The 12,729-nt window shown below is 47.5% G+C and overlaps 1 protein-coding gene across 4 annotated transcripts in view; it reads left to right on the forward strand.

The window, feature by feature from the left end:
- Window positions 1–2,823: 2,823 nt before the first annotated feature.
- The window catches only part of LOC136325927 (adenylate cyclase type 10-like), a 54,306-nt gene continuing 44,400 nt past the window's right edge, over window positions 2,824–12,729 (forward strand). For 3 of the 4 annotated variants that reach the window (XM_066261097.1, XM_066261099.1, XM_066261100.1), the window contains exons 1-6: window positions 2,824–2,960; window positions 5,770–5,947; window positions 10,221–10,371; window positions 11,018–11,122; window positions 12,319–12,357; window positions 12,547–12,690. In XM_066261097.1, the coding sequence (XP_066117194.1) occupies window positions 10,224–10,371; window positions 11,018–11,122; window positions 12,319–12,357; window positions 12,547–12,690 (436 nt within the window). In that variant the 5' untranslated portion in view covers window positions 2,824–2,960; window positions 5,770–5,947; window positions 10,221–10,223. The remainder of the gene's footprint in view (window positions 2,961–5,769; window positions 5,948–10,220; window positions 10,372–11,017; window positions 11,123–12,318; window positions 12,358–12,546; window positions 12,691–12,729) is intronic. The other variant, XM_066261098.1, reaches the window with a different exon arrangement.

Here is a 12,729-nt window from a genome sequence, read left to right on the forward strand (position 1 = left end):
TTGACCACGGGCCTTCAGCAGACTGAGTAACCCCTTGCTCAAGCCAGTGACCTTGGGTCCAAGCTGGTGAGCTTTTGCTCAAACCAGATAAGCCCGCGCTCAAGCTGGTGACCGCGGGGTCTTGAACCTTGGTCCTCCGCATCCCAGTCCAACGCTCTATCCACTGCGCCACCACCTGGTCAGGCAAATTCTTACCCTGATTGTGTGGCTTAGCGTGGTCTCCTGGAGGCAATATACATCAGTGCAGTCATTCCTCCATAGTAAAATTGTCTCTTCAGTTGTTAAAATGATGGTGAAAGGTTGAATCTTAACAGGATTGACTTCAAAGCACAGCTTCCTCTCTGGAACGCAAAACTTTTCTACTGGAGCTTATTTATGTAACGACACAAATAGAAAGCACTGATACTTAGTACGACTTGCTCTCCCTATGGGGTCTGTTTATATCAGATATAAGTCCCGTTGTGTTAAGGCTGGTTTCCACAACACCAGAAAGTTCACTCATGAAACATTATGAGCCCTTTTCGCCTCCTTTCAGACAGTTGTGTTTTACACCATTTTGATAAAGTACAGGGGGCTTTATTTAAGAATGTTTGCCTGCTTTCTCGGTTCAACTTTTCTAAATTCCAGCTTTATGTGTGTCAATAAGTGTAACTTGCAGTTGTGATGTACATGTGAATAGACAGAAAATCAATGCGTGGCTTCAGCTGTTAGAACTGACACCTCCAACCACATTTTGTCGGTGTCACATTGGGCTAAGAAACTCAAATGCCCTGCCACATGAGATTGCAGGTCCTCTTAGAGGTATATCTGGTTAGAAGTATGCACTTGATCAGTCAGAAAGGACAAGTCAGTCACCATCACAGCTGGCTCCTGTCAGCACCCTGAGTCTGTGCAAGGCTCAGTGCCCAGACCGCCCCGCAGGGGGCGGGAGGGGTCCCTCCACAGGGGTAGGGGACCCCTCTGTAAAGGAAAGGAGCGGGATCCCTTTGCAGCCCGTTCTGTGCAGCGGCAGGATTGATGCTCACAGTGCAGACGCCGGGACACCGCGGTGCCCGATCCTGGGGGTTCGGAGAATGCACCCCCATTTCCCCTCTACCCCTCGCGCCCCAGGCCAGAACCATCTGTCCCCGTCTGCACCCCATTCGGAGCGCCTCGGCCCATCTGAGTCTCCTCCACTCGCTGGGGTGCGCAGTTCACCGCGCTGCGGGCCTCAGTTTCCCTGATGCTCGCGACTGTGCTCACGGAGCCGCAGGGACTGGCTGCTGCGGGCTCCGGCCGCTGCGATGGGGAGGTGGGAGGAGCTGGGTCCAGGCCTGTGCCCCTCCATGCCAGGGGCCCGGGCGAGGCGACGCCCAGGGGCACCGCGGTGCTGGCAGGCTGGGACGGAAAGGAACGGGCTGGAGATGGAGAAGGACCTGCGCTGTCCGCGGGCCAGGGCCAGTGAAGCAGGGCTGCCCGTCCACCCGGGGACCTTCCTGTTCGAGCAGAGGGGACAATGGACTGGTGCCGCGGACCAGCGCAGCTTCCAAATAACGGTGCGGAATTAAGGAAACACACTTTGTCAGAACAAAACCGATGGGACCAGGAGGACTCCTCAAACTGCCTGGCAGCATCTGAGTGAGTCTCAGCCTCAGTTCGCTTTATTATATGGACCTATGCAAATCAAGGACCCTGATACAAAGTTGCACATCAAAGGCTAAGACAGGAACTCTCCCAAGGCAAAAACAGTATACATTAGTGAATTTTACAAACATCTGAAAACAAAGAGTCAGAGGAAGGGTATGTATATTGCTTCCTGCAACCCAAGGAAGGAAGTGGAGTGGGTGCAAACACAGAGCATCAAAGCCAAATATGGAGATGGAGGGGGTAGAACTTAAGCCCCCTGCCAAGCCTTGAATCTATAATGGCTTTTTGCCATTACCGGTCCACAACAGACTGGGCTGAGCCAGCTGACCACTGCCGCTGTGGGCCCCCAGGCAAGTCCCAACCCGCACGTCGGCGGGGCCTGAACCCGCTGCAAAGCCGCGCTGAGGCTCAGCGCCCCACCCGCCCAGTGCGCGCACTGGGAAGGGTCACGGCGTCTGGTGCGCGCTCCAACGGCGCCCTGTCAGCCCCACCGCGCCCTCGCGCTCCCGCTGCCCCTGGTCTCTAGGGGTCTCCATCGGACCGTCCGTCCGTCCGCCAGGTGCCACTCGGTCCCCCTCCCAGCTCTTCCCACACGCGCGCTGCCGCCCTCCCCCAACTGGAGTTGTGTTTTTTTCCCTCTAATTCTCCAGGAGCTACTCTTCTGTGGCCAACTGTTTCTGTGCCCCGAGGCCACGCTGTAAATGAGATGTTACATCTGCACCGAGCTAAGTAAACACTTTAAAATGAATAATTAAGTGAATAAATAAAAATAAAGGACAAGTCAAAATTTTCCCTCACGAAAGTCCCTGAAGATAACTACTGAATGCAGTGTAACTGGTAAATTTCAAAGGCCTGGTAAAAGCCATAATCATTGACCAAAATTCGGTGGTGTTTGCTTGCTCAGGAGATCCGTGTCTGTGTGATGGTCACCCACCATCTGTTGCCTAATTTCACTGACCGTTACCCCACTTGTCCAGACAAGAGAACCAAGTATGAGCGCTAAGCGCCTGGAGCTGGCGGGGGTGGGACATGGCGGCGGGGCAGTGCCAGCCAATCAGGAGCTGGTTGGACAGGGAGGCGGGACAGTGCCAGCCAATCAGAAACACAGTGCAAATGAAACTAGGGGCTTCTGATGAGGGCGTGGCCAGGAAAACTGCCGTTAGACAAGTCTGTCATTTTAACTGTCAGCTCAGCTCGCAACAGACGTAGAACTTATGCTGTCTTCAGGAAAATGTCAGCCAGACCCCCCTCTTGTTTTCTACACTCCTAAAAGGTCTAATCCCTGATCTTGGCTCTGGCCTTCCTCAGCCTTGGAGGAGGAGGAAGAGGTGGAGGTACGTGGAAGCAGGAGTCTCAGCAAGTGACCTTCTGGCAAAGTAACAGGTGTTGGAGCTTAGAGGAAAGTGGGAATCTTTGCACTAGGAATCCAGGTTCACTATACGTCTGTCTGTGTCAGTCTTGTGAGAAGCTGGAAGGCATAAAGGTTGCCTGTGGCGTTTATCCCAGGGGCGCTACTGTTCTCGCTTACCAGCTCTACCTCTCTGCAACTTCTCAGGGGTGGTCTCCTCCTCCGTCATCGCCTGTGGAGGGCGCGGAGGATGCTGGGAGACAGGTGGAGAGCCTGACCTGTAAAACAGAAGCCTACAGTCGGAGGCCGACTAAGGTCGGCTGAGGCCCTGGGTGCAGAATATTGGACCCCTTCAAAAAAAGAGGGAAAATAAAAATACATGTTAACCGTTATTTTTAAATAAATAAAAAATATTATGTACTATTAATATTAAAATTGCACATATAAAACCAAACTTGGTGTCATTAGAAAAAACTGTAAAGTTGGGCTTTTGCAGGGCCCTTCAGAAGTTGGGGCCCAGGGCATGCCCCCATGCCCGGGGTGCCTGCCATTAAATCCACCTCTGCCTATAGTGCAGAGGAAGACAAACTAATCAATAGGTAATCAAGGATAGTGAAATAGGAAGTAAGGCATATAAGTGTATTGATACTTAGTGCCCTACAAGCTCAGAGGAAATACTGTCTTGGCTAGAGTGGTCTGGCAAGGTTTCCTGACCAGCAACATTATCCCTGTAAGCTCAGAGTACCTCCTTTTTTGGACTCATAAAATCTTATTTTACATATTGATGAAAGAGTGGGTGAAAACTGAAATCTGTTAGAAGTTCCCGGAAGAGCTATTTACGGAAACAATAACAGATATAGTTCACCTTTAATTTCATTTTAGTTTGGGGGTACTGCTGAGCTCTCTCTAAGCAGAATGAAACCACACACTCTCCTTCATCCCAGAAACTCTGTTGCTGCATCTTGGGGGCTTGTTCTCACTCTCTCAGGCATCCTCACTCCTAGGTGCTTCCATGCTTTCCCAGGGCCCACTCCGCTCTCTCCTGGACTGCGACTGAGTCACAAATTATTGATAGGGGTGAACCAGCAACGTGCACTGAAAGTGCTCTAAAATGAAACCCATACTGTCTCTGGGTCATAAACATCCCACAGTGTCATAAAACATACAAATGGGACGTGGTGTGGTACAGTAGAGAGCACATGGACATCCAAACCCCGCAGACCTGGGCTTTCCCACAGTGCGACCTAAAGCAACAGCTTTGAGCTTCAGTTTCTGTATCTATGAAATGGATAGATGTCTGTTTATGCAGGCCAGGCCTGCCTCCCAGTACTGTTTTGAGGATTAAATGAGGCAACCTAGGTAAAATGTTTTACATAAAAAGGTCTGAATAAATTATGATCACAGTGTGGAAAGTTCTACATCACTGATCATTTTCTGATGGTGCAGGTTTTATTTTATTTTTTTGTGACAGAGACAGAGAGAGAGACAGATAGGGACAGACACACCAGAAGGGCGAGAGATGAGAAACATCAGTTCTTCATTACGGCACCTTAGTTTCTCATTGATTGCTTTCTCATATGTGTCTTGACCAGGGTGAGGCACAGCAGACCAAGTGACCTCTTGCTCAAGCCAGTGAGCTTGGGCTCAAGTTGGTGAGCCTTGCTCAAACCAGATGAGCCCACACTCAAGCTGGCAACCTTGAGGTTTCAAACCTGGATTCTCCGCGTCCCAGCCCGATGCTCTATCCACTGCATTACCGCCTGGTCAGGCTGATGGTGTGGGTTTTAAAGCAGAGAACTTCCTCCTAAAATAGACATTTACTATTATCTTCTTATGGGTGTTCTTAAGAAAAACTCTCAGGTACTCCCTTTAGATGTCTTGGCCTCCACAGCCCACCACAAATAATTTATTTTTCTAGTTTCCCATCTGCATAGGTCATCATAATCTCCAAATGTGTCTCCTTTTCTTGTCCAGTAATCATAGACTTAGATAAAGCTGTCTGAGCTCTCAGATCACCTTATTGAATGGAAGGTTGGCAATCATCTAATTCATCTTTCCACTAGATACCTGGTACAGACTGGCAGGTAGGTAGATACAAAGCCTCTCACAAGGAAAACTAGTACTTTCTGAGACTGCCCACTTCAACACTCACCTTTACCTTGTTTAAGTTTGCCTCCCAAAGTTTGACAGCCATCAATCCTAGTTGATTCTTCTGGAGAAAACTAGAACCCACTCTCCCCCTGTTGTTTAAACTAAAGCAAAACAGCCTGACCAGGTGATGGCACAGTAGATAGAGCTTCAGACTGGACCTGGAGGACCCAGGTTCTAAACCCCGAGGTCGCCAGCTTGAGCGCGGGCTCATCTGATTTGAGCAAAGCTCACCAGCTTGAACCCAAGGTCGCTGGCTTGAGCAAGGTGTCACTCGGTTTGCTGTAGTCCCCCCCCCCCCGCCGTCAAGGCACATATGAGAAAGCAATCAATGAACAACTAAGGAGCCACAATGAAGAATTGGTGCATCTCATCCTTCTCCCTTCTTGTCCGTCTATCCCTATCTGTCCCTCTCTCTGACATTCTCTGTCCCTGTCACACACACACACACACACACACACACACACACACACACACAGAACTAAAGCAAAACAGCCTGGACTATGCATGGGGGGAGGGAGTGGTATTGCCGAGATCAAAAGGGTTGCTCAATAAAATGCATTATTTGGGAAGATGTGTTTAAACTGTTATTATTTATTTAAACTTCAAATTTAACTAGATGTCCTGGTTTTATTTGCTTACTCCAGCATTCTTTTAAGTGGCAGCCAAAGAGATGGTAAACAGGCAGGAGGGGGAAGGATAGAGCTTCCACCTCACTCAGATCCGCTCAGTCCTGCTCAGTACCGTCTCAGTTCTGCGGCTCCTTAGCACCCCTGAGGAAACCTCCTCAGAGCGTCTGTTCCTACTGAAACCGTACTATTTAAGGTAACATACTCTTTGATCAATTAGCTTCCTCCACTGAGGGAAATAACACTAACTTTCATTTCTCTCTTCAACCCTCCTATGAACCTTTCTCTTGCTTAGCCATGTGTAATCTCTACTGGCAGGAGAATGTAGGGGAGTCTTTTTGTTGAATTAGGGGCCCACATTAGACTTTGCACAGGGACCTATGTCTCCTAACTTTCACATTTCAGTTCAAATATTTGAAGACAACTGCTATTTTTACCCAAACGTCATCATCTGACATTTTCAATCTCTCCCATCATTCTTCATGTTTGTTAGTCAATGAACCTTATGTACCTTAATTTTGGGTGGCATCAAGATGGCCAATAAACATACAGAAATATTCTTACTTTCATTAGTACCACCAGGGAAACCAAACCACAGATGCCACTACTACTCACCTCTCAAGAGATTAGCAAGTGTTAGCCAGGATATAGAGCTCTCTGGACTCTCACATCTTACTTGTGGAATATAAATTGGTACAGCCTCTTGGGAAAACTGGCAGAATCTACTAAAGTTCAATATGCGTATATCCTATGCCCCAGCAATTCCACTCAGGTATATGCCCAAGAGAAAAAGCATGCATACATATGTTCACCAAAACACATGTAGAAGAATGTTCTTAGCAGCAGTAATCCTAATAGCCTAAGACAGGAAATAATCTATAGGTCAGTAGTGGAGTGGATAAATACTTTTGTATAAGCAGGTGGGGGAATACTATACAGCACTGAAAATGAACAGCATCAATATATGCACAACGTGGGTGAGTATCACTAACACTTGAGAGAAAAAAATCAAAAGTGTATAAACAGTATAATCCCATTTATATAAACTTAAACAATGGATAAAGGTGTTCTGTAGTGTTAGAAGTCAGGAGAGAGGCTCCCTTTGGGGAGAAGTGAGAGGGTGACTGGGAGATAGCGTGATAGGAGCTTCTGTTGTGCTGGAAACGTTCCTTGTCTTGGTATGAGTGGGGATTACCTGGTTCTGTTCCCTTTAAAATAATCCGTCAAGCTACCCACTTGTGAGTTGTGCATTTTCTGCACATGTTATGTTTCAACATAAGAGTATTTTTTAAAGATAGCATTAAATACACAGTAAATCTAGTCTTTCCAACCATATGCTTATACATTTGATTTTGTTAAAATTCTAAACAGCACTTCATTTAGTCTTCTGAGATTTGATTATTTCAGTCAATTAAGATATTTGGAGATCCTGACTGTCATTCTCTGCACTAGCTCTCCTTCCAGTTTCGTCCTTATCCGGGTCCTCTGGCATGCCATGAAAGCTTCCTGCTCCATGGACAGAGGAATGATAAACCAACTCCATTGGTCTGATTGTTCATCAGCCAACCGTATTTTCATCACTCTTACCATTTCATATCTTACCCACGAGGATGTGAGAAATTTAGCAAAATGTCTTGCTAAAGTCAAATTACATACACAGCATTCTCTTGGTTTAATTTTAATAACTCTTCAAAAGAAGAAAATTAGTCTAGTTTGCTCTTGGGTCTGAATCCATTTTTGACCCCTTTTAATTACCTCTTGCTGATCTAAGGGCTCACCTATTATCAGGTAACAGCAGAGGCTGCTCACAGGTATTCCGGGTAGGATTACACTTCCCTACCTACTTGAAATTAGGTGTGTCACCCTGGCTGGCTTGCTCAGTGGATAGAGCGTCAGCCCGGTGTATGGACATCCCAGGTTTAATCCCTAGTCAGGGCACACATGAGAAGCGACCATCTGCTTCTCTCCCCCTTCCTACTCCCCTTTTCTCTTCCCCTCCTGCAACCAGTGGCCAATTGGTTTGAGAGACGGCCTCCAGCACTAAGGATAGCTCAGTTGATTTGAGCATTGGCCCCAAATGGGGGTTCCTGGGTAGATCCTGGTCAGGGCACATGTCTGTCTATCTCCTCTCCTGTCTCTTGAAAAAAAAAATAGATGTGTCTGCATAACTTGCTTTGGCAATGAAATACATCCCTATTGGGAGAGCACTTTAGAGATGAGTCTGTCCCACTGAATCATTTTCCCCCATCTTGGCAGCCAGAATGTCCCAGCCTGGGTCCCAAAGTGAAGGCAACAATAGAACAGAGCCTCGACCAATGGACATGGAACATGAACAAAAGATGTTATTTCAAGTCACTGAAATTTTGAGATTACTTGTAAAATGAAGCAAAGCCTATCCTATTCTGACCAATGCATCACAGTGACCAGTCTGTGTTTTCTGGAATCCACAGCTAGCATCTATCTTTCAAAACTCAGAACATCTCCAATATTTCAGCTCAACCTTTGTTCTCCATTATTTTTTAAGATTATTGACATTCTAACAATGCTTTCAGTATTAATGGGTATAGGTCATCTGGGGCTGGCTATTTGAATTTATTTATTTATTTATTTATTTATTTATACTTTTTCATTGACTTGAGAGAGAGAAGCACCAACTCGTTTTACATAGTTGTTCCATTTAGTTGTGTACTCACTGATTGCTCCTTGTAAGTCCCCTGACTGGGGGGGGGGGAACCCTTGACCTCTGATGTGCCAGGTTGATGCTTTATCCACTGAGCCCCCTGACCGGGGCTTGAATGTATTTTAAATGATTGGGTGCTTTATCACTACTTTCTGAGCTTGGGCTTCCATTATTTCCTCGGCAATATTTGCTATACTTTTCAATTCTCTATAGTGGAGAAGGCAGCAACAAAAGAAAAGTTGTGTATGACCTCCTATGTGAGCATTTCCCTGTTCCTCTTACACTGATTACCTTGCTTCCAATAAAGCCTAAAAATCCCTCTGGTTTCTCCTTTTTTTTTTTTTTTTGTATTTTTCTGAAATTAGAAGCAAGGAGGCAGTCAAGCAGACTCCCACATGTGCCCGACCAGAATCCACCCGGCATGTCTACCAGGGGGCGATGTTCTGCCCATCTGGGGTGTTGCTCCCTTGCGGAAGGAGCCCTTCTAGTGCCTGAGGCAGAGGCCATGGAGCCATCCTCAGCACCCGGGCCAACTTTGATCCAATGGAGCCTTGACTGTGGGAGGGGAAGAAAGAGACAGAGAGGAAGGAGAGGGGGAAGGGTAGAGAAGCAGATGGGCACTTCTCCTGTGTGCCCTGACCCGAAATCAAACCCAGGACTTCCACACACCAGGCGGACTCTCTACCGCTGAGCCAACTGGCTAGGGCCTCCCTCCGGTTTCTCTTAACTTGAGTATTCTCCCTGAGTCTCTGCTCTGTCTGAGCATTCTGTTTTCTCACACTTTTCCTGTAAGTGCATTCAGCACTGATCAAATCCTCTACCTGAAATTATTCCATCTGCTCATTACTTATTGACTGTTCCTAGTACATGCTGTGCCTTAAAACTGCCCTTCAAAAAACAAAAATAAAATAACTTAGTAGCTATATGCTTCTTCCTCTCTCTTTTGTTTACTTCTTAACACTGAAGTTCACCAGGGCTTTTCCTTTCAAAGATTCTTTAATCCCTAATATTTAATACATATTTTTAGAGGTTGCTCTATATTTTAAAGTTTTTTTGTTAAATACAACAATGTTTTCCCTGACTTGAAATAAATATATCATCTTAATGCTAAGATACACAGTAGCTGCTTCACTTTTTTCTTGTAACGCTGTTTTGTACCGCAACATGACCTACCTCTGGTTGATATTACTAACCAGTTCCTCCCTGTTGGTCAGTAACAGTTCCTCTCTTTTTTCTTTTATCCTCTTATTTTCTCTATCACCTGTTCCAGTAACTTGGATTACTCTGAAGACGTTGGGGATGTGATTCCTGCTTGAGGTGGGAGAGTGGGAGCATTTAATGGGCCCCAGCACCTGAAGAAAGGCCTTGGGAAGTCCTCATTTCCTCAGAACTAACTGGGTAACAAATTCAAACTCCCACATTTCCTTTAGCTTACAGTTCAAAGCCTCACACACCCACGCACACACGTGCTTTAAAATTTTCACCCCTATGTAAGACTATCCCTTGATACACTTAATCCCTTATTCCTACTCCTTTCTAGTCACTATTGTGTAAATAGTCACACACATAAACTCACGTCTATACTATTTTCTTTTCTTTTTAAAAAAAGGTCTATCACCACTCAGTTAAATAAGCAGTCCACAGGTTAGAACCAAGCAGACGCAGAAAAAGAAACAGGAAAGTGAGTGAGTGAATCAAACTCAGACATCCTCCATCCTCAGCTTTTCTTTCCAGAGGTCTGTTTGGGGACTATCTGCAGTAACAGTAAAACCCTGCACGTTTGTCCTAGAACATGGATATGCAAAAGGATGAGTCAGAGGACCGGACCATCGCCAGGGTAGCTGCTCACCTCCCGGACCTCATTCTGTATGGCCCTATACCTGCAGAGCGGCCCTCCGTCATGGAGTTCGACGGGACACTAATGTTCGTCGATATTTCAGGCAAGCGCACAAGGGGTGCTGAATGTGGGTGACCAGCAGGCTCGCGTCAGAGCCACAGTGGAGCTTGGAGATGGAGGAGGGCAGGACATTGCCTGGCTTTCTGGGCCGCTATAGCAGATATCCCTCCTGAGAAAACATTTTCCCCTATCAAGCTCGTCTTGTCACGGCAGCCTTTAAGGTGTCCAAGTCCCACACCTGGACTCCTGGGCTTCAGTGTCCCTGCCCCGAGTTCACTGACTCCACCCCCAAGCTTCACATACACCCCAGGCAGAAGTGACCTCAGGAAATGGTCTCTCCAGATACTGTGTCCATCTTAGCAGTAAACTGGCCACCATTTCCGACTGTTGGAAGTTTGTGTGCTTTCATCACATGGGATGGGAGTTCCAGAGCCCGCTGAAGGAATTGCATTCATTCCTGTACATGGTGAGAGATTTGGAGGGAGGAGGACCTGGCACGTTTCCCTGACCCTTAGACCCATAGATGGCGGAGGCTGCAGAGCTGACCCTCGACCAGCCACAGAGACCTTTAAGGAGGAGCCCTGTCCATTGTTAAGGGGGAACCCCGCTTCTCCCCAGTGTGCCCTCTCCTCCTGCCTCTGTCTGGCTCCTCCAAGCAGCCAGGACGTCTCCCTGCCCATCTCTTACAGGCTTTACGGCGATGACGGAGAAATTCAGTAGAGCCATGTACATGGACCGGGGGGCCGAGCAGCTGGTGGGGATCCTTAACCACCACCTAAGTGGAATAGTGGAGAGTAAGTGTCCCCGCAGGTCCCTGGGTGAGATTCCTTCAGTTCATTGTTTTTCCACATTTATTGGTTATGACCTGATCGAGTACTATGGCTCAGCACTCTTCTTTTTCCCCAGGAGATGTGTATGAAACCACTCTTTTTGAGATATAATACAGTGAAGTGAAGGAGTGTGTAAACAAACCTCACCGGTACAGACTAGTTGAAGGAAAGAACATTGTGCATTCATTGAAGGCCTGAGCTGGAGGCCACTTCTAAAAGAACTATAGTAATAAGTACTCTTAGCTACAGTATGTTCAATAGTCCCCAAAAGCTAGTGTTGGCTTAACCCAAAAGCAGCCATTAAGAGAATGCTGTTTGAACAGATTAGTGATTTGTAAGTAACTCATCAGTAACATGTCTCTGAATGATGGGTCCCAAAGCACACAGAGCTGAGGGAAGACCCTGGTCTCCCTTCCAACCTCAGCCCAGCACCGTGCCGGCATTATCCGTATGAATGACTCGTGAAGAAAAGGACTGACTGTTGCAGTAAACTGTGGGTCTAGTCTTTCCTCAGACCCTGAGTTCCCCAGTAATACCTCGTACCACTCACGAGACAAAATGCAATGCTCCTGAAAAGCAGGCACTCTATCTAAATTTTTTTCTGCCTCTGCCTCAGCCCAGGAGTATTGCACAAATGTGCGAGGAAGCATCAGTAAGAGGCAGACATGTCCATTTACGTCACAGTGGCTAAATATGCAAAATGCAAGTTGGTAATAAACAAACCCTGTGCTGACCCCAGTTGTGACGTCCCTTTTCCTGGTTCTCAGTGCGGATGGGTCCTGTCACACGTGCCCTCACTCAGGGTCACTTGGCCCCAGCTCAGAATACTTACATTGATCAGTATAGAGCCTTCCATGACCACAGGGATAGGGTAGGTGTCCGCAGGCCTCCTCAGAAATCCCAGGCCCGCCTTTGCCACTTTTTCCCATTTACCGAAGCGGAGCGTGTGCGCAGTCTGGTACAATGGACTCATTCTGCCGCTGAGGAAACACCCCCAGAAGGGTTTAAGTGACTTGTCTGAGATGCCATCTTAGGGATAACTCTGTTCTCTGAACTGCTGCTTTCTTGACCTAATTTCTAGTCCATGGATGAAGAATGAATTTTTATTAGCTTTAAACAATAAGAGTTTGATTTAACTTTTCTTCTTCAATTTTTCTCAGCGGTGTTACTTTACGGAGGGGACATATTAAAGTTTGCAGGTACGGGGCTTCCTGAGCCGGGAGGGCGGGAATGGAGCCGAGGGCCCTGCTCGGACACGGAGGCTTGTTGGGGCAGCGGCGGCCGGAGCCTGGGCTGAGCAGCGCGTGGGGACAGTGGGGACAGATCTCATACAGAGCGACTTACGCCTGTGTCAGGTCAGGGCCCCCCGGCGTGTCTGTGTTCTCCAGGTGATGCGCTTCTAGCCCTGTGGAAGGTGGAGCGGACGCAACTGAAAAGCATCATAACGCTGGTGATCCGGTGCAGCCTGAAGATCCACCAGCTGTTCAGGCTCAAGGAGTCCGAGGAGGGCCTGAAGGTCCGCGTCAAGATCGGTGAGCGTCCGAGCAGGAGAGCGGCCGACGGCGTCTAAG

This window comes from Saccopteryx bilineata, chromosome 2 (genome assembly GCF_036850765.1).
Source record: "Saccopteryx bilineata isolate mSacBil1 chromosome 2, mSacBil1_pri_phased_curated, whole genome shotgun sequence".
Lineage (NCBI taxonomy): Eukaryota > Metazoa > Chordata > Mammalia > Chiroptera > Emballonuridae > Saccopteryx > Saccopteryx bilineata.